The 21,947-nt window shown below is 39.9% G+C and overlaps 1 protein-coding gene and 3 long non-coding RNA genes across 7 annotated transcripts in view; 2 read left to right on the top strand and 2 right to left on the bottom strand.

Moving 5' to 3' along the window:
- The window catches only part of LOC308199434, a 57,739-nt gene extending 54,832 nt beyond the window's left edge, over nucleotides 1-2,907 (bottom strand). For both annotated transcript variants that reach the window (XR_013954646.1, XR_013954647.1), the window contains exon 1: nucleotides 2,569-2,907. This is a non-coding gene — a long non-coding RNA (uncharacterized lncRNA). The remainder of the gene's footprint in view (nucleotides 1-2,568) is intronic.
- The window catches only part of LOC308199433, a 44,714-nt gene continuing 24,144 nt past the window's right edge, over nucleotides 1,378-21,947 (top strand). For all 3 annotated transcript variants that reach the window (XR_013954643.1, XR_013954644.1, XR_013954645.1), the window contains exons 1-2: nucleotides 1,378-1,963; nucleotides 3,939-4,012. This is a non-coding gene — a long non-coding RNA (uncharacterized lncRNA). The remainder of the gene's footprint in view (nucleotides 1,964-3,938; nucleotides 4,013-21,947) is intronic.
- On the top strand, nucleotides 10,900-14,033 carry LOC308199426 (uncharacterized protein). Its single transcript, XM_080603577.1, has 2 exons — nucleotides 10,900-11,025; nucleotides 11,676-14,033. The coding sequence occupies exon 2, from the start codon at nucleotides 12,100-12,102 to the stop codon at nucleotides 13,102-13,104; it is 1,005 nt and encodes a 334-aa protein (XP_080459703.1). The 5' UTR covers nucleotides 10,900-11,025; nucleotides 11,676-12,099; the 3' UTR covers nucleotides 13,105-14,033.
- On the bottom strand, nucleotides 11,024-20,535 carry LOC308199435. Its single transcript, XR_013954648.1, has 3 exons — nucleotides 20,268-20,535; nucleotides 13,931-14,091; nucleotides 11,024-11,121 (listed from the first exon to the last, which is right to left on the bottom strand). It is a non-coding gene; the product is annotated as an uncharacterized lncRNA (long non-coding RNA).

The raw sequence follows: 21,947 nt of genomic DNA, 5'->3' as shown, positions 1-21,947 counted from the left end.
ATAGACAAAGATTAATATTATATCTTATATATTTGAAAATAGGCATTATATTTATCCGTTTCGCTGACTGAATGTGGGGACATGAAATTAGTACAAGAGATAAAAAAGGATGCTTTTATGCATATGTTATGAAATTTATGTATGCACCTTTGCTCACATTGTTCCAAAGGGAAAATTTTTCACAGTAAGCATCAGTTGCTTAATTAGCACAGAATAATTAAAACTTACTGCTGGGAAAATTCCATAGCCCCACAGCAATTATATAGGGAGAGTTCTTGGCTATTGCATGTACAATTCAAAAATAACTTCTAGGTAGGTTACCAAAAAACACCAGCTATTCAAAATTGCGTTGTAACAGAAAGACTCCTTAAGCAATCAGGAAAATTAAACCAGAAAATTAAACCAGAAAAATAGAAATAAAAATAAAAAAAGAGAGAGAGAGAGAGAATGAGGATCTGTAACCATAGTAGCCATCAGTAAGGTCCAATCAAACTACCTTCACTTCATTTTTTAGGATTGTTTTTGTCTATTGGTCATATTGATTTATGTAGGTTCCTGGACCTTGAGAAACACATTTAGAATAATTAGACAGCAATATCAACAGCAATGTTCATTACTAATTATGAAACAGTTCATTCACTACCAATAAGAACTTGTTTACAATATACTTTTTTCAGTAATCATAAACATATGACTATCAAATTTCAACAGATCTTAGACTTTTAAAATTAATTTAATACCCTTGTAAAATAGAATAAGGTCTCTTGTTTGATCCAGAAAATATCAAAATTCTCTATATGAAAGTATTTTTAGAAGGAGAATGGCACATATTTTAACAAAGTGTCTGAAAACACTAGTGACAAATTTCAGTTAGAACTTTTTTGGTGAAATTTGAAAAATGTGTCAAAATGAATCACTTACTTCTTTTAATCTGAGTTTCCCATTTTATTTTGCTGGAAATATTCTGATAAGAGCTTTCCTTTTCATTTTGTTTTAGCCTCAGTATTTCATTCCCTCTCGCATACTGTGTCAACCTGATACTTTTCTGTAAATTCTTTCTTTTGTATGGTGCCCATTAACTCCAATTGCTTTCCTATGGCCAATTCACTCTCACTTGAAAACTATCCTCTTCTTGTGACTGAAAATCTGGTGGATGCAGTGCCAACTACCTCATTACTGAAAGAAATACAGTAAGCAATTATGCTGTTTGTGCAGAGATCTGAACTGATATATCCACGTGGCTTATGCAGCTGCATGTAGCACATGCTGCTGCATCCAGATTCATCTTTCTGGCTCCCCTTTACTCAGAAAGGTATTATCTGAGTGATTTTTTAAGACTGCATCAGGCTCAGCTCAAAAGAGGATAGAGAGGGACCTTCAGTTATCTAAGTGACATGGACTAGCAAGTGGATTTAACACCAGAGCCATTGTCTAGTCCATGTAACTAATACTGCTGTATCTTGTATGACGCTTAATCCATCAGGACACAGCAGAGGTAATTTAAGAAGAATTTTGTCGGTAGGACAGAAAAACTTTTCATCTTACTGTATGTCCCAACATGTATGGCCTTGATGTTCTATATGGGTCACAATGACATAAAAGAGTTGCAGAGATTTTTTGGTGGAGAAGCTGCCATACAAGCAAATGAAATCACTGTTTCAGGATTGTTAATAGTGAACCCTCAGGAAAATGCCACAAAACTGTTACATAGTCTGCAGGTGGCTGTCCTGGTTTCAGTTGGGATAGAGTTAATTTTCCTCCTAATAGCTGGTATGGTGTAGTATTTGGATTTAGGATGAGAATAATGCTGATAACACGCTGCTGTTTTAGTTATTGCAGAGCAGTGCTTACAATAAGCCAAGGACTTTTCAGCTTCTCACACCACCCCACAGCGAAGTGTCTGGAGCTGCACGAGTAGCTGGAAGGTGACAGAACCAGGACAGCTGAGCCCAACTGACCAAAGGTATAGTCCATACCATATGGCATCATGCTGAGCAATTAATATGGGGTGGCTGGTCAGGGTAAGGGGGCAGGACTGCTGCTTGGAGGCAAGCTGGGCATCAGTCAGCAGGTGGTGTGAAATTGCCCTGTGCATCACTTGTTTTGTACATATATTACTATTATTATTATTATTATTTCTCTTTTGTCTTATTAAACTGTCTTTATCTCAACCCATGAGCTTTTACTTTTTTTTTCTTGATTTTCTCCCCCATCCCTCTGGGCGGGGGTTGGAGGGTGGAGGTGGGGGTGCTGAACTGCTGGCTGGGTTGAACCATAACAGCAGCGGAGAACATTTCACACATGTTGTTTTGAGAACAATGAAGTTAAATAAAATAAATGTTTGATGAAGACCAGGAAGTATTGATTCCACTGCGAAGTTGGTTTCAGGAGCTTAGAAAAAGACGAAAAAACAAAAGCAGAAGGAATAGAAAGCATTATGCAAAACTGAGTTGTGTGTGCTGCAGTCGTGACAGCTATATAAACCCTGTACATGTTTATATTCCAGCAGAAGGTGAGAAAAGGTGGAGGGAAGGTAAACAAACAAAAAAAAAAAAGTAGATCATTCACCTCATCTTCTCCAGAAAGTTGGCCTCAAGAGAACCCCAGTCCCTGAGGTCAACTTCAAACATGGACTCAGGTCTTCGTCCACCTTTCATAAAGATGTCCCTCTGCATCTCAAAAAAAAAAAAAAAAAAAAGCATAAGACCCTCACCCTGTGGTCAGAGCTTGTGTTCCTAAAAATTAACTTAATCCAGACTTTAGTCATCTTCATCTGCCTTTGAATCAGTCCCTTAATTATAGGTCAGTTAGGCTGACTGCATTTTCATGCAGGTCCTAAATAAAAAATCAGAAACAAAAAAAAATGCATTAAAAAGTCCTATTCATGTCATTTATGAATGACAGCCACATCACACTCCTGTCATGCTAGAGTAAATTAATAACTACACAAGGTACTACACAATGGAGATTCTGCCTGCTGCAAACATAACATAGAGAACTTGCTTTATTAACTCCTGAGGAGCTTTCAGGGAGTTGAAATGGGAAGCAAATCTCCTTTTTGGGTCACTTAAGCCAATTTATAACAGACAAAATTACATCAAGACGCCATAAACAGATTTGTACAGGTGTAAGCGAAATAGAACCTGAATTACTGTGACATTTTAAAACTCAATTAAATGACTGAAAAATTTCTTTAATATGAGCCACTGGGGTTGGGTATATTACACTGTGGAATGTATTTGTTGCTGTATGCAGAGATTGCTGCAATACATAATCCTTACGCAAGTGTGATGGATTACAGGCAGAGACTCTTTTTCCACTGGTCTGGTTTCATTAGCTGACATGGAATTGCTCCTGCTTAAGCCACAGTTATTGAGACCTAGACAACACTTTAATTCTGAATATGCTCTCCTCTGAGAATTCAAGATCCTTAAAATGACTTTCCTGTACATTTTATTAAGTACTATAGTAATGACTTGGGAGACATAGGGAAAGTAATGACAGAGAGATTTGCAGACACACTAAAAAGAGAAGTGGGAGTAAGAGCAGAGTTCAGTCAAGGAAAATGCCAAGATGATATACAGTGAAGATAAAGAGAAATTCTGATAGGATAGAAAAGTTAAAACTACTGGAATAAATCTTCTACCATGGAATAATGTCCCAAAGTAGGAGCTTACATAATGAATGAATATGATCTCTATCCCTGAATGTGACATCAAATTTTGACCCACCACAGACCTATCTGTGGATTATTTAGTATCATACTCATAATTTTTTAAGTGGAAAAGCCATGGTCATTTTGTCAGCTTCACTTATTTTGTATATGGCATTCCCAAGTCTACATCCAAGTCCTTTTTTGCAGACCATTCTATGAACATATGGGAAGCCGTCCTTAGTGATCAGTAAAAATTAATCTTCTACTCTTTGTATTTCCACAGCCACTAAAACCAGCAGTCCAAAGAAAGACAGACCTATCAACTCTTACAGAATGATCAGTTCTGGTCTTGGTCTGGTAAGTCACGCATCAGATTAAAACCTATAAGCTCACACAAGTGTGCTGATGCATACATAATTTGTCTGTAAACCATGCTGGGAAGATTTTCAAAAGTATATCTTCACAAAGCACACAAATTCCCATTCACTGTCAATGGAATGTTCCTAACTAGCATTCAAGCCTTAAAAAATTGAGTCTTTTTTGGCTCTGAAAGTATGAGGTAGTTACCATAAATGAAGGTGCAATATTTCCTATCTTTATAAAATAAATCTTTCTAAATGTCCAGAATAAATCTGTCCTGAAAGAATAAATTGCTGGACCTCAACACTCTGCTGGAAAAGAAGCATCCCATATCACACCAACCATCAACCGGGTTGTCTGCTTGAGACCACAATATGGGTTGCCTAAGACAGAGCAAGCAGTTATACAGGCAACTCTGAACACATTCCTCTGGTTTTTGGCCATTCTGTTTTTTTCACCTGATTTATACAAAGAAACAGGTAACAGTTTCTAGAGATGATAGTATCAATGGTGCAAAGGGCAGAAGTAGGCTTCCCTCTTCCCCATGGCTGACCATGACTTGAAGATATCCCACAGCAATGTCTGTGAGGGAAAAACACAAGTTTTAGGCTCTGCCAGAAACACATGGGTAGTAGTGAGTGACAGGAATGACACTAAATTAGGATTTCCGTAGGAGTGATTAATTTTAATAATTTAATGACTCGTCACAAGAAGTGTCCTGTGTCCTATCAGGCTGAACCACGGTCACTCATCCCAAAAGAGGAATCTTTAACTCCTACATCAGGCACTGAATAATAGCTGGAGAAGCCAGGTATAGTCCCCCATATCTCATCCCAAGAGGATCCCCCAAGTCAGTGAAATTGACTACGCTCCTAGTATCAGGTCTTTAAGCATATGTAATTTCAGTGATGCCAGCAGTTCAATTAACTTCAACAGATATTATCCATATGCTTAAGGGTTTTACTAAATTGCAGTCCAAGCTATTAGCAGCAATATCATTTGCTGACTGAAATAGTTTTTTACATTATAAATATTGACAGATGGAAGACCTCAGCTTGGTTTTGAGCAGGAGAAACATTGGCAAGGAGAACAAGATGCATATTCCACAGCAGTTATTCTATATGTCATTATGCAAAAGAAAACAAGCCATGTATAATACAACAAAGCCCTAGTTGTCTCATACTGAAGTAGCTGGATGGTTAATTAAGCCTTTATAAAACACATAAGCATACTATAAGCAATATATTGTGGTAAGTAAACTCTCATTATGACATCTCCCAGCCAAATTTCTGTCCAGTATCTTAAGGGAAATAGTGTCTCTTAAGCAAGTGTGCCTTTTTAGCTATGAGCATTTATTTATTTATTTATTTATTTACAAACTTATTTGCAATAAGTAGAAGCTTCAGCAAAATATATTCAGGAATAAGGATAGGAAGGGTAGAGGTTAGTATTAATTTCAAAAATACTTAAAATACTTTCTATTTTTTAAAAAATAAAGTCTGCTTAATTCTGAAATAGAAAACAGTAAACTGTGATTATCACTTTCTAAATATCACTTCAATTTAAAATATGTTTGTTGGCTGGTTAAATGACTGGAGAAGAAATATTTCAAAATATTATGGACTGACCTAAATTGAAACATTGTTTTCTTTGTTTCACTGGGAATAAAAAAATCTAGATTTCTTCCCCAAAATTTCAATGTTGTGGGAGATTCACTAATTTTGGCTCCAGCAGTAATCCTTTATATCTGATGTGCATAACAGAAGTAAAGATGCCAAATTCCCTATTAACATGAAATAAATCCATTAAAAATTATAATAATAATAAAAATAAAAATAAAAAAACACCAGCCATGTCATAAAGAACAATTGCATTCAACTAGCATGACTTTCTATACAACACAAGCTTTCTGCTTTTAATCTAGAGGATATTTTTAGGAGTCTCCAAAACAAAACCTAAAAGCATACCGAGTCTTAATTGAAGCTCTGACAGAAACAGGAAAAATGCCATAACTCTTGATATGCAATTCCTATACTATTAAATACATACATGCATATGCCTGTCTCCAGTCTGAGTTTATTTGGTTCACAGAGGGAAGAATTAGATGCGATCATGACTTTCATGCCTTTCTTAATTTCCTATTTAGAGGAAACATTAGTAAAGAGTGCTATAAAACACAAGTGAAACACTTTCCATCTGATCTGGCCTCCAAAAATTGAACTTGCACCTTAGCTGAACACAGACAAAACATCTTTTAAACATCCCTGTTCTCTAGCAAAGGTTGTTCTCTAACAAAACATAAAGCATATGTTCAAGACTATTAACTGTATTGCAGGAAATGAAATCTCAGCAATGACTCCATTACACAGAAACCCCAGATGTTGCTTCAACAATACTGGTTTCACCCATTGCTGGTTGGTGTAACTACCCAAAGGAGTAAGGTGCAGGAGGAAAGCCTTTGTATTATGTATTCACTGAGGCAGGAGATTTCACCAGCTGAGTGATGGGTTAGTTTGAAGACTAGAGTGGTAAGGAAGGTTTCTGTAAGACAAAGAAGCTGATATTGTGGAAGAGAAAGGCACAGCAACCCAAAAAAGCTGTGACGGGTGGTTGGCTCTGTCCATGCTTCCTTAACATCCCAAGGAATTAGAGCAGGAGTTTGAAATGAAACTTCTCCATTTTTTTTTTTTTCTGAATCAGGACATATAACCTAAGTGTATACGATTAATAAAATATATTCAGTCTAAGCACTTTAAAATGATGAAGTTTTAGAGGATTCGAGGTATTTCATTTCTCTGACCTGGACTTCCATACTTGTCATACTTAAACAATCTTTAGAGGAGACAGTTATGCAAATCATATGTTTAAGAAGATGAGTATACAAATAAAATAATTGTTGGGATGTGCAGGTATTTATATAATAAAAATGTAAACTGACTATTAATCTTGAAGGTGACTGATCAAAAATAACAGTAGAAAGTCATGGTCTGCCAGAGACCAGTGATGACTAGATAAAATCAAGAAAAGATGAATGAGGAAATATCTGATTAGTGATCCATGCGATCAGACCAGAGATCTCCAATACAAGGACAAGCTGTGGCAGATCAATTTGTGGAAAATTCTTTTAAAGATACTGAAGAGACCAATCAGTGAACACAACCTCCAGTCAAAAGAGAAAACAAGGACACTAATTTCTCTATGTGACCAAAGCTACGTGTGCACATCCTGGTCTGGATCTGTAAGGGGGCACCCCAGAACAGTGACAGTTCCCCACTACCATCTCCATGAGCTATATCTTGGATACCAGTAAGCAGAGCATGAGAACATGACTTTCCTGGTGCTGACATGCTGAACTTCTGATGGATAGAAAAGTGGTCATTCCCTAGTAATGGGGAAACCCACGTGTGAGTCAGGGAGTATGGTTTGTGTTTGTATGGCTGCATGTTATCATTCCAGACATCAGGTCAGATATCGGTTCATATGGTATTTGTAATTATTAACAGTAGTGGTTGGAATGTTGATTTAAGTAATCAAAATAATGTAATACAGTCATCCAATTCAATCATCAGTGTCATCAGTCTCTAATCCAGAGCTTTGGCTACTCTGCAACACAGCCAGTATATCTTTTAAAGACCAGGCTAGTGAAAGTAGTACTAGCAACATGCTTTCACCAGTGCCCAGACCTGACTTCCATATACACACAAGAGCAGCAGAAGAGCCCTGCAAAGAACTGAACAGGATGAGCTGGGATAGGCTGCATAACAATTCAAACTGCTGCCTTGCCAGATGGTAAGAAGAGTCGTGACAGATTATCACCTCCTTCTGCTGAGCTAGGCTTGCTTCCAGCTGCATTCAATAAGAAAAGAACCACAGAGGCACTTTTGCACCACACAGCTAGGAGCAAGTGCAGTGACCCTTCCAGTAATACCAGAGTTAAGGTTTGTTGCATCCACATTAGTATCCACTAAATCCACACCTGGCTCTGTGCTCAGTATGGAGCTTTTTTTTAAGTTTAAATGGCACTGAATCTTATACCTCAGCACTGAAAGCAAGATCATACACATTTGGAAGTGGGAAGAGACAGAAGAGGAACCAGAAGCACAACTACCAGAAAGGTCTGCATAACAAAACATGCAAGGCACTGTAATCAGCAACAGATAGGATTACAATGTACCGGGAAAGATCAATTTTAATAATAGGCTAAGGCTAGATTACCAATACATTATTTGAGAAATACATTATCTGGAGAACATGTGGGCTGGAAACAGGATTGAGATGTGTTTTGGGTGGTTATTCCAGTCCTGTTCTGCATGTGGTCAGTGTACCCAAGTGGGAGCTTTGAGAGATCAAATGACTGTTGTCAGTAGGGATCTCCATAAAAGACATCTTCCACTGCACACATACAAAGCAAGAGGGATGTGGAACCACCAGTAAAGACAGCAAAAGGGAAGGCATAGGTTTTGTGTGCGCAGAGCCTGAAGGCAATGAGAGCTTTACTCAAAAAGGCCTTATCTTTAAAAATATGGAGTCATCTCAATACATTAGGCATGCTCTGAGATCAAGACATGCAAAAAAAAAGGGGAGGGAGAGAGAAAGAGGACAAAATCTCCCTGTAGCTAAAGTTTAGTCACATAGTTGGATATTTCATATAAGTCCACATGTTGGAATGCTTATACTAACTTACGTAGCAGCTGAATTAGCATTTATTACTGTTATAAAATAAAATTGTGTTAATTCTGCCTCTTTCTTGGACTTTCTGATAAATATGACATAAAGTTCTAAAGTGCAGAAGTGGCAGAAAATAAGTGCACTGACTTTCTGAAAATATGTGGCTTTCTAACTGCAGATTTTTCCTTCTCAAATCAGAGCTGATGGCTACAGCTGGATAAATACTGCAATCATTACCCTTGCTATAATTATATATCTCAATAACAACCACAATACTTGATCCCCATGGATGGTTTTACAATGACCATGGATTATGCTGAGAAAATACTATTCCTAATTTTATTCTTAATGGAGTGTGAAAGTCTTGCTATGTGGTAGAGATTAATTGTGACTTTAAATGTAATTTGCATCACTCAAAAAACATGTATGCTTCTTGGTATTAATTATAATATACTGCAAAATGTTTGGTTGACAAAAAATGGTGGATTTCATGCTTCAAGCCAAACGAAGCAGTTATTTCACTAGAAAAACTCATATTATCATTAAAAAAAAGCACATTTTATCATAGATAGCACATGGCCATGTGAATGAGCATGTCTGGGTTTCAGAACATTTGGTATCTGCATAATTAAACTAACTAATCAATTGCAGAGCAGTAGTCAAAAGTCAAATCTTAATGAACTGGAAAAAATGATTCTTCAATTTTCTGTCTCTAATACACAAATTAACATAATAAATACAACATATTTCTAATAAGCAAAAAAAATATATCTTTTCTTATTCTTAGGTGGTTATTGTGTATTAAAGACATTAATTGCAGTGGTTTTGTAAATCATCAAGTTTTCAATCATCAGCTATTTTTGCCTAACAATAAAAATAACATAAATACTCTACACAAACACAAAAAAAAAATAAATAGAAATCTTGTCCCTTTCTGCATGATTTTGGTTGATTTCGATTTGGTTTTTGGTTTTGATGAAAATATTTTCTTTAAAATTTTATTATAATACTCCAACTCCATTTATGCTGAAATGTAGGTATTGCATATGCAGTGCATATTACCCAATGGTTAGGTACCTGCTGGGAGAGAATGAGTATTTTCACAAAATCCAGTTACCCCTAGAAAGTCAGCTGCAGAGCTGACTGGTTGATGTCAGAAACAGCTTTTCATTCCCTTTGACTCCATCCTTAATGTATTGAGAGTGATTTGATTGAGATCAGTACACCAATAAACCTAACAACAATCAATATTATTCTCCATCCTACAGTCAGGTATATCAGCAGTCAAAATCCAAGCCCCATTCTGCAAGGCTCTAACAATCATGCACGTCCCAACCTCAAGAGGGCTGACAGCAACAATGAAAATTGATTTTTAACCTTATCTTACTTATCAGAAAATGAGACATATCCGTTAAACTAAGATATAATGGAGGTCAGGGATATCATGAGAATCTGTACTTAGGCATCCTAAGTTCCAGTGCCTTGTCTGAAGTTGCAAAAGCATGGAAAGAAAAACGTGAACCAAAACTGCTACCACAAAACAAGGAACTTTTTTTTTTTTTTTCTGAAAACATTCAGGCAGCTCATCAGCATAATTTGTTACATATAACTATCAAAGGTACTTTAATTCAGTCAAGAGAAGGTATTAGCTAATGAAAGGGTGATGGTAGGGAAGTATCCTAAACCAATTTATTGGGACAGATTCATACATGATTGTCTTCCAGTCCATGAACATGTGAAACAGTGAATATTACCATTAGTTCCCAACAATAAACCTAATCCATATTGCACTGTTGCCCCACCTCATTTTAGTACTGCAAAATAGCCAAAGCTTTAGAGAATAGATCAGCCATCTGTGCCTGCAGGTGTTTACAATATAGAATAAATTAAGAAGTGACAAGGCATTGAGAAGGTTACAGTGGAATAATTACCATGGAAAACTCAAAATCTTATGCACCATTTCAATTACTGAAGATGGAGTATCTTTCTCTGTCCTTTTAAAATCAGTTCCCATTCTTGTTTAATTTGCCCTTCTGTCTGAAGGACATCTCCTTTCTTCAAATACAAAACACTTGCAGCAATTAAGCCATGTCAATACTTGTGCTAACAAGGAGTTTTTTTCCTTCTGATTTAATTCATGAAACAAATTCAGTTACCAACATTGAGCGCAAAGACCTCTGCTTACCTATTTCCATTTAAGATAGTCTGACCTGTGAGGAATCTTCTGTCTCTAGCTATTTTCTTTCCTCTCTGAAAAATCTTAAAAAATGTTCAGTTCAGACATGGTAAAAAGAAACGTTGAAATATATGGATTCAAAGATTACAATCCTGTTTCATAGAAGGTATTGGCATTTTGCATCAGCTTCTTAGAACTGAATATTAGCCTCAAGTTTACTTACATGTTATATGTCTTCAACATGGAAGCTGCAGATGTATTGCTGTAACAGGAACACAAAGACCTTAGATCTCATTAGAATTTGTTTGGCCTTTAAAAATTAGAAAACTTTTTTTTTTTTTAATCCATAAAATTAATAAAATATTGCTATAATGGTTGAATGCTGAAACAGAAGAAATGATTCAATCAATGAAGTGTTCCCAATTTTTGAAAATTGGGAGTTTCTGTTTTGCTTCTAAATATCATGTATCATAAATTCTTAATAAGTGCAAGGAGAAATAGCTACAGAATTTCATTACAGAAAATATTGCGGGTTATTTTTAGGGCTAGAGAAAGGTTTTGCCTTTTCTAAAATTTTTTATGATTTTTAAAAGAAATAAAAAATGTTTTTTTTAAAAAAAAAGTTATAGCATATTAATAAGGAGAGAACTATCAGAAACTTTTACTGAATGTCTGTTATACTGAACTCTGTCTTGCTATAGCAATAACATTTCAGGATCTTTAGAGACAAGCTATGCACAAGAACAAAAAAATATAAATAATTAAAAATTCTAGTATCTTCTTCATATGGAATAGACTCTGTTTTGATATTCACAGAAGACTTTGAACAGATATGGTCACAAACATCTCAGATGCAAATCCATCTTCCAGGATTTTCAGCCTAAGTAACAGTGTTTGCTCCCAGAAGTAATTTTTCCTCTTTGACTGTCTGGAAAGAAAGAAAGAAAAAAGACAAAGAGCAACTGAGAGCTTATGGGTAAGGATTAAAGAGCAGGCTACCATGGCTGACACTGTTGTGGGTGTTTGCTACAAGACACCCGATCAAGATGAGGAGGTAGACAAAGCCCTTCTTAAGACAGCTCCAAGTAGCCTCTCAGTCACAAGCCCTGGTTCTCATGGGGGACTTCAACCACCCTGATATCTGCTGGGAAGACCACAGAGATGGCACAAACAGTCCAGGAGGTTACTGCAGCACATTGATGATAACTTTTTGGCACAGGTGGTGGAGAAGCCAACAAAGATGGTTGTGCTACTGGACCTTGTACTAACGAATGCGGAAGGACTAGTTGGAGATGTGAGGGTCAGGGGCAGCTTTGGCTGTAGTGACCATGATATGGTGGAGCTCAGGATCGTGCAAGGAGGAAGCAGGGCAAAAAGTAGGATTGTGACCCTGGACTTCAGGAGAACAAAGTTTGGCCTCTTCAGGGATCTGCTTGAAAGAATCCCATGGGTTAGGGCCCCGGAAGGAAGGGGGGTCCAAGACAGCTGGTCAGTATTCAAGTATCACTTCCTCCAAGTTCAACATTGGTGCATCCCTATGAGCAAAAAGGCAAGCAAAGGGGGCAGGAGACCTGCATGGATGAGCAGGGAGCTCCTGGCGAAGCTCAGACAGAAGAAGGAAGTTTACAGCATGTGGAAAAAGGGACAGGCTACTTGGGGGGAATATAGGGACACTGTCAGAGTATGCAGGGATATGACAAGGAAGGCCAAGGCCCAGTTGGAATTAAATCTGGCAAGGGATGTCAAGGACAACAAGAAGGAATTCTTCAAATATATCAGCAGAAAAAGGAAGACTGGGGAAAACGTCAGCCTGCTGCTGAAGGGGGCGGGTGCCCTGGTGACAAACGATATGGAGAAGGCAGAGTTGCTGAATGCCTTTTTTGCTTCAGTGTTTACTGCTAAGATCAGCCCTCAGGAATATCAGACTCTGGAGACAAGAGAGAAAGTCTGGAAAAAGGAGGACTTTCCTTTGGTCGAAGAGCATCAGGTCAGAGATCATCTAAGCAAACCAGACATCCACAAATCCATGGGCCCCAAAGGAATGCACCCATGGGTACTGAGGGAGCAGGCCGATGTTATTGCTAGGCCACTCTCCACCATCTTCGAAAGGTCATGGAGAACAGGAGAGGTGCCTGAAGACTGGGAGAGAGCCAATATCATGCCAGTCTTCAAAAAGGACAAGAAGGAGGACCCAGGAAACTACAAACCAGTCAGCCTATCCTCCATCCCTGGAAAGGTGATGTAACAGCTCATTCTGGAGGTCATCACCAAGTATGTGGAGGATAAGAAGGTGATCAGGAATAGTCAGCATGGATTCATGAAGAGGAAGTTATGTTTGATGAATCTGCTATCCTTCTATGAGATGACTGACTAGATAGATGAGGGGAGGGTGGTGGTTGTGTATCTTGACTTCGGCAAGGCTTCTGACACTGTCTCCCATAAAATCCTCATAGACAAGCTCAGAAATCGTGGCCTAGATGAGTGGATGTTGAGGTGGGTTGGCAATTGGCTGGATGGCAGAGCTCAGAGAGTTGTGTTTAGTGGTGTGGAACCTAGCTGGAGGCCAGCAAAATCTAGTTGAGTCAGCAATGTGCCCTTGTGGCCAAGAAGGTCAACGGTATCCTGGGCATATCCTGGGTATCCTGCATTCAGGAGTGTTGGCAGCAGGTCAATGGAGGTGATCCTCCCCCTCTACTCAGCCCTGGTGAGGCCACACCTGGAGTATTGTGTCCAATTCTGGGCTCCCCAGTACAAGAGGGACATGGAACTACTGGAGTGAGTTCAGAGGAGGGCTACTGAGATGATTAGAGGACTGGAGCACCTGTCATACGAGGACAGGTTGAGAGAACTGGGCTTGTTTAGCCTGGACAAGAGAAGACTGAGGGGAGACCTCATTAATGTATATAAATCTCTGAGAGGAGGGTGTCAAGAGGATGGAACCAATCTCTTTTCAGTTGTGCCCAGTGACAGGACAAGAAGCAACGCGCACAAACTGAAGCGCAGGAGGTTCCTGCTGAACATGAGGGGGCACTTCTTTACTGTGAGGGTGACAAAGCACTGGAACAGGTTACCCAGAGAGGTGGTGGAGTCTCCTTCTCTGGAGATATTCAAAAGCTGCCTGGATGCCATCCTGTGCAACGTGCTCTAGGTGATCCTACCCAGCAGGGGGGTTGGACTAGGTGATCTTCAGAGGTCAACCTTCCAACCTCAGCCATTCTGTTCTTCTGTGATTCTGTGAAAAGAGAGAGAATGCTCTTCACACTGCTTGCCACAGTGGCCCTAAGAAACATGCAATGTTGCTAAGCTAGCAGCGATGTGTTATTATTTCATAGGCTGAGCAGTAGTCATACAGTAAGAAAAATCTTGCTGAGGCGATCGGCTCTGAGGGCAGACGCATTCTGCAGTAGAGGGTGGGATCAAGGCAGGCAGGACTTTTTTTTTTTTTTTCCTCAGCATCGAGGTCACTCGAGGTAGCCAAGGGAGCCACCAGGACCGAGCAGCACTCAAGATGGAGGCTGACAAGGTGTAGGCGGAGCCAGCAGCACCCCCTCCTCTGCCGTTCAAAGGCAGCCCCTAGGGAGCACGGCGACCAGGGCGGGCAAACAGGCCGTGGCACGGCAGTTTGTGCGGCAGTTTGCGCAGGCAGGACATGCTCAGACAGAGCAGAGCATCCCTCCCCACTCAGGAGAACAGCTCATCTACCGGCTGTCTACCTAGCTAAACCGCCATGGTCTCCACTAGGCAGGAAGCTCGTTCTAGAAAGTCCTAATGGGGGATTTCAACCACCCAGATATCTGCTGGGTTAGCGGCATGGCGGGCTCCAGGCAATCCAGGAGATTCCTGGAGTCTGTTGAGGATAACTTCCTGGTCCAGGTAACAGACAGACCAACCCAAGGTGAAGCCTTACTAGACCTGGTGCTCACCAATGTGGAAGAGAGCATTAGACAGGTTAAGACTGGAGGCTGCCTGGACTGTAGCGACCATGCCCTGGTGAAGTTTGTGATCCTGAGGAATACGGGTCTGGCAAAAAGCAGAGTCGGGATCCTGAACTTCAGGAGAGCAAACTTCCGGCTGCACAAGGGACTACTGGCTGGGATCCCCTGGGAAACTGTCCTTAAGGGCATAGAAATGGAACAGAGCTGGCATCTCTTTAAGGACACCCTTCTGAGAGCACAAGAGCTCTCCATTCCCCAGCAGAAGAAATCGAGCAGAGGAGGTGGGCAACTTGTCTGGCTGGGCAAGGGCCTGCAGCTTAAACTGAGGGAAAAGAGGGAAATGTACAAGAAGTGGAAGCAGGGTTGTGTAGCCAGGGAGGAATAGAGGGGTGTCATCCGGATGTGTAGAGATGGGATCAGGAAAGCCAAGGCACAGACAGAGCTGAACTTGGCAAGGGATGTGAGGAATAACAAGAAGGGGTTCTACAGATACATAGGCAGGAGGAGACAGGCCAAGGAGTGTGTTTCCCCTCTGATAAATGAGATGGGAGAAATGGCTTCCTCAGACATGGATAAAGCTGAGGTACTCAATAAGTGCTTTGCCTCAGTCTTCACTGGTGGTCAAGTTTCCTATGTCTGTCAGGACCCTGAACCTGGAGAAGAGGGTGAGAAGAGCGGATTCTGTCCCACTGTGACAGTGGAACAAGTCCGGGACCGCCTAAGGAAATTGGATGTGTATAAGTCCATTGGGCCAGATGGTATGCATCCCAGGGTGCTGAGAGAGACGGCTGACGTGGCTGCCAAGACGCTTCCCATCATATCTGAAAAATCATGGCTGTTGGGTGAAGTCCCCAGTAACTGGAAAAAGGGAAAGATTACTCCCATTTTTGAGAAAGGGAGAAAGGAAGACCCGGGGAACTACAGGCCGGTGAGATCATGGAGCAGATCCTCCTGGAAGACATGTTAAGTCATGCACGAGATAAAGAGGTGATCTGAGACAGCCAGCACAGCTTCACCAAAGGCAGATCTTGCCAAACCAATCTGGTGGCCTTCTATGATGGAGTGACGGCATCGGTGGACGAAGGAAGGGCGATGGATATCATCTACCTGGACTTCAGCAAAGCCTTTGATATGGTCCTTCACCACATTCTTCTTTCTAAATTGGACAGGTATGGATTTGAAGTACAGAATGTTAGGTGGATAAAGAATTGGTTGGCTGGTCACAACCAAAGGGTTATGGTCTGGTCAACGTTTCTATGTCTGGGTGGAGGCTGGTCACAAGTGGTGTCCCTTAGGGGTCGGTCTTGGGACCGGTGCTCTTCAACATCTTTATCAATGACATAGACAACAGAATCAAGTGCACCCTCAGCAAGTTTGCAGATGACACCAAGCTGAGTGGTGCAGTTGATACAGTAAAGGGAAGGGATACCATCCAGAGGGACCTGGACAGGCTGAAAAAGTGGGCCCATGAGAATCTAATGAGGTTCAGCAAGGTCAAGTTCAAGGTGTTGCACTTGGGCTGGGGTAATCCCAGGTATTTATATAGACTGGATGAAGAAGAACTTGAGAGCAGCCCTGCAGAGGAGGACTTGGGAGTCCAGATGGACGAGAAGCTGTACATGAGCCAGCAGTGCGCGCTTGCAGCCCAGAAGGCCAACTATATCCTGGGCTGCATTAAAAAAGGGGTGGCCGGGAGGGAGAGGGAGGTGATTGTCCCCCTCTACTCTGCTCTTGTGAGACCCCATCTGGAATACTGCATGCAGGCCTGGGGCCCCCAGCACAAGAAGGTTGTGGAGCTCTTGGAATGGGCCCAGAGGAGGGCCACTAAGATGATCAGAGGGCTGGAACACCTCTCCTATGAAGAAAGGTTGAGGGAACTAGGCTTGTTTAGCTTGGAGAAGAGAAGGCTCCGGGGAGACCTCATTGCGGCCTTCCAGTACTTGAAGGGAGCGTATAAACAGGAGGGGGAACACCTGTTTACATGTGTTGATAGTGATAGGACAAGGGGGAATGGTTTTAAACTAAGACGGGAGATTTCGGTTAGATATTAAAAAAAAGTTTTTCACTCAGAGGGTGGTGAGGCAATGGAACAGGTTGCCCAGGGAGGTTGTGGATGCCCCATCCCTGGAAGCATTCAAAGCCAGGCTGGATGCGGCTCTGGGCAGCCTGCTCTAGTGGTTGGCAACCCTGTCCAGAGCAGGGGGCTTGAAACTAGATGATCTGTGAGGTCCTTTTCAACCCAGGCCATTCTATGAAAAATAATTTCCAGAAGTGTAGAAGAATTACATTTACTGCCAGTTGTAGATTGGTCGAGGGCAGCAAGCAGTACAAGCTATAGTGTCTCGCAGACACAGAAGATGAGACTACTCGCTGCCAAAATTTCAGAAACTTCTCTAAGAGATAGAATAAAAGCCCTTGGGCTTGTAATGTTATAAATCGGTGGTGTTGCAACTGAAGAAAAAACATGTCATCTGCAGAAGAGGGAAAAGATCTATAAGATCACACAAGCTTCTGCAGAGATGCAGACTCATTCCCTGGATTTGAGGCACTGAATCTGGAGTTACAGCATGTCCCAGCTTCCCACTCCTTTATCCCAGAATCATTAAGTCCATATTTTGCTCAGACATAAAAAAGTGTCACATTTTTATAGTACTTAAAAAAAAAAAAAAGAAAAGAAAAGAGTAGACTTCTGAGTGGGATAGAGATTATGACTAATAAGATTTAGTTAGGTTAGTAGCACAAGACATGCAAGCAGCAGAGCAGGTTACCTTCCAGAATAGCTGGAAAAACATAAAATAAAGATACTAAGAATCAAATGTATAGCAGCACAAAAATAGCAGCAAATCTGGACATAGGTAATCTCTGTAGAGCAGACGTTATTCATATGTCATATACAGGCTGGTGTGCAGAGAAACTAATAAAATGATTTACAGCTATAATTATTCTTATTTTATTATATGGAATGAACTATACTAAGATGCAAATCTACTAACCTACTCTGAATATTCCTAATAAAGGAATTTAATATTGACCTTGAGCAAGACTGATGTGTCAGGGCTGGCATACAGAAGGATACTTTTTAATAAGATTTTACATTCTCCTACCCAGAAGGGAAGCACTCAGTTACAGTAGAGGTTGCTGAATCTGGTAGCACAATAGATGTGACGCCGCTGTAGCTTTGTGTCCTCAGCTTCAGCAAGCAGCGAGACTAAGGCATGTTCCCAGCAGGCACACAAATATACACTCAGTGATACACATTTATATTTTTTTTCTTTTAATTAGCAACACTTGATTATTTGATTCACTGCTGTAGCTTTTGGTGGACAACAACCATTGAGCAAAATCCAAAAAACATGGATCTAACAGCAGATTTTATCACATTATTTTGTTGTCATTTTAACAGAGTTTAGTCAGTCTTACCATCAGGTATCAGGCTAATGTGCTAGAAAAGCAAGAGATACTTTTAATATATATCTTCTGTTCTTAGGTTTTGAAGTGCACCTTCATTTTCTGAACAAATCCAAGCAGAGTAGGTCAGCTACTCATTTTATTATCACTCCTAGCCAAGACTGATTTGGGGGCAACTTCCTGTTTTGATATTTCTCAGCTAACCTGGTAATCTAGACCTTACCGCAGGAGCAATCTCTACAGTGAGTAGCAAAAGACACCTCCTTCTTGTAAATCTTCAGTGGTCCAAGTGCAGAATTATCTCCTCTTCCAGACTAGTTAAACAATCTGCTCTGCTCTAGCTGGGACTTTGCTGATGCTTCTTCTTATCCTCAAAGCCATCTCCCCCAAACAAACATTTCCTCCCTAACTCCATCTAGCTTCACCCATAGTATGGCAGACAGGTAAAAGCCAGGACAGATGTTTCAGAACTGGAATGAAAAAACTCAAAGACAGGAAAATGTACTGCAGACATACAGAGACAAATTTTCATTCACTTGCCCAACTGTTAGGCTAAGAGTCGTACAGACTATTTTAATACTTTTGAATCATACAGGACCAAATTGAGCATTTGTGGGATTATCTAATTAAAATGTTAGCAAGCAAAATGGACAGCATAGAATTACTCCACAGAAAATTTCAGAGGACGTTTTTTTAATGTAATATACTCATCTCTTTGAAGGGAGATTGTTTTTTCCTTCCATTTTAAATTTTAAAAAGCTTTTGGTTTCAGTTTTTGAAAACTGAAAAATGCATTTTCTACCCAATTCTTTTCCTCCTTTCAGTAGTTTTCACTAAAAATAGGTGGGTGAGGGAGGCAGTGTGAGAAGAGAGAAACCTCACTTTTAGACTATTTTTACAATTGCACAAAAGTCGGGAAGCTAAGAGCATATAGGATATTAAGGCAGAATTGGAAACATGACAGTTTAGCAGTGATAAAAAGTAAAAAGTGGGGACAAAGTTTCCTTGCAGTGAGTGTTGAAATAGTCACGACCAACACCCAGCACAAAGCCACAAAACATTCCCAAGGACCACACGTCAGCACACACAGACCACAAAAAGCAAGGAGAGCAGATGTTGATAAAGCAACTCATGTCCAACACTTGTGGCCAAACTGGAGACTCCATTATCAAATTTGACAGACAGACTGGCTGGCACTCAGGAAGATCTTGTAGTCTTTGACATAGGTGCTGGAGAATACTAGTGAAAATTAACACTGTTGTCACATTTAATTATATTCAAGTGCTTTATCCCACTGCAGAGCAGCTCTGTATAAGATGTCACAAATATTTACTGCCAGTATTTTGCAAATAATTTTAGCAATTAACCTTTTGTTCACAGTTACTGGAAAACACTAACTAGGGCAACAAAGACTTGCAGCAGGCTTTCAACTTTTTGTTGTTGTTTTATAAGGCAGACTGTTTTTATTTTAGCAGTAGGCAATAAAGTTCACCTGGGTGAAAGGGGTTAAATGGAAACAATCATATATTTTTGCCGCACAAAGGTGTGCAACTCATGTGAAAAGCAAAATACAGATTTTCAGGTTTGCTGCTCGCTACTGTGAGTTGGGAGACATGAATACCTCTGCATGAGCAAGTTTTCATATTCTCTCATGCTGGTGATTTCAACTGCCTGCTTCATCATCACTTTAGCTTGCCTTGCCCATCTCAGATCAACATAAGCTTGAAATTATTGTGAAGTACATATGAAATTTAAAGAAGGGATGTGAAGAAGGTATACTGAGGAATGGGGTGTGGGGACAAATCTTGTGGTACACTGTGGCATAGCACAGTGTATTTTAAATGTCACCATCACACATAGCATTCTGAAAACAAATAAAGCAAAAAAGAAAAATTTTTGTGCTTCCTGGCACTTTGAAATTTTTACATTTCACATGTCACTAGAGCATAAAACATACAGGCATTCCTAACTGAACTTTCTGACTGAAATATAACTGGAGTTGGCCAGTTTACTCCAGTTTTACCCAAATTAAACCATTAAAATGTAGAATCATGCATTCACTTACGTTTAGATCTTGGAGGGAAGACATGTCAGAATTATTCATCTCACATACCAACCAGCTTCTTACTCAGAAACAGCCTAATTCAGTGAGATGCTGTTCAGCAAGAACAAAGATACTGGAATTTTACACTTAATCATTTAGCTCCTGAATCAAAGATCTGTGGGTTTGCTGTTGACTCCCTGGGTTAGCAGAGCACTAGAACGAAACGCAAGAAGACTGATGTCTGTCCTCTGATCTGCTGTCACTCTGGAGGGGTCACACTGGTCTCATTGTGCCTGCTCCCGGAATATTAAAGAGAGATAAAATGTTATTTACCACCATAGCTAGTATAAATACAAGAGAAAGTAGTACACTATGCACATAATTACTGCCTTGTGGTTCTAAGGTACCTTTTTTTTTTTTTTCACAGATAGGAGAGGAATAAAAGTCTATATTCTTGCAAGAGATCAAACAGAGAAAGAACAGATCTATGGCAGAGAAAGGAATGCACACAAATAATTGGACTTAGCAGAAATGTGGTATCTCAGCCAAACAGATACAGGAAGGAAATTGTGAAAAATAAATGAAATGGAGACACAGACACAAACCAAAAAATAAAAAATAATAAAAATAAACAAAAATATATAGCATAAATCTAACAGGTTTAGACCTACCTAAAATTCTATGTATTGAAAAACAGTGATTTTTTTACATTTAGAACTGTGGGACTGGCACTTATACTTTTCAAATTATAGTCTTGCAGATCCACACTGAAGTTACACTATAACCATAGGCACTAGAAGATTTGATTACAGGATTTAGTGATACTAAAGCTTGGACATAATTATTGGATTGTTTAGGGGCTGTTTTGAGCACAGTAATTTCAGGTTGTGCTATCACAGCACCCAAAAAGTACATAGTGAAAATGAACTCAGATCTCCAAAATTTTTAAATCTTGTGTGAAGGATTATGTACAGTAAGAATACACACAGCTTAGGAAAAGAAAAAAGCATAGCAATAATGCATTCGGTAGTTTGCTTTATGAAAAACAACAACAAAACAAAACACATGGATAACAGGCCTATTTGTAGAACCTTAAAATGCAGGAATATTACAAATAAGATTTTAAAATACATTTGTAAAAAAAAAAAAGTTCATATTTTTTTTCCTTCTGATTCTGGGAAGGATAAAAGTTTGCAAATGGTATCGGCCTCTAGACAGTTGATCTTGGAGATTGTCTTCATTAGGTAAAAAATGAAACCAAATAAATAAATAGATGACTAAAATCATCTATTAAAGAGGATGGGCTCATTTATTTCTCATGCAAAACAGTGAGAAAGAACCAGCAGCCATTCAGGCAGGTCATGCTGCTTCTGCAGATCTGTTGTCCAGGCCTCCTCAAGGAACTCACGTAGGCTCCGGTACCCAGCTACCTTCCTCCTCATGATTTTTTTTGAACCTACCTAGATGTCTTCCTTCTGTCTGTCCTTATCTATTCAGCTCAGGTATAACTTTCATCCTGCAAATGTCTGTGAGCTGCAGAGTCAGTGACAATCCCCAGCCCACCAGCTCCTGGGTTTGTCATTCGTTAAACTCCCTACAGATATGTTTGCAGCAAACCAGTTTTGCTAAGTTTCAGCTGTCTTGCTGCTTGATGAGAGCACCGTCTGGTCTGGCACAGACTACTTACAGTCTCTGTCAAAC

Source organism: Anser brachyrhynchus (genome assembly GCF_964034855.1).
Source record: "Anser brachyrhynchus genome assembly, chromosome: 8".
In the NCBI taxonomy this organism is placed as follows: Eukaryota; Metazoa; Chordata; class Aves; order Anseriformes; family Anatidae; genus Anser; species Anser brachyrhynchus.
This window is presented reverse-complemented; position numbering and strand designations above follow the sequence as displayed.

Bases quoted from the DNA above. Each gene is read 5' to 3' on its own strand.
- LOC308199426 (XM_080603577.1), top strand. From the start codon at position 12,100: ATGGTTGTGCTACTGGACCTTGTACTAACGAATGCGGAAGGACTAGTT.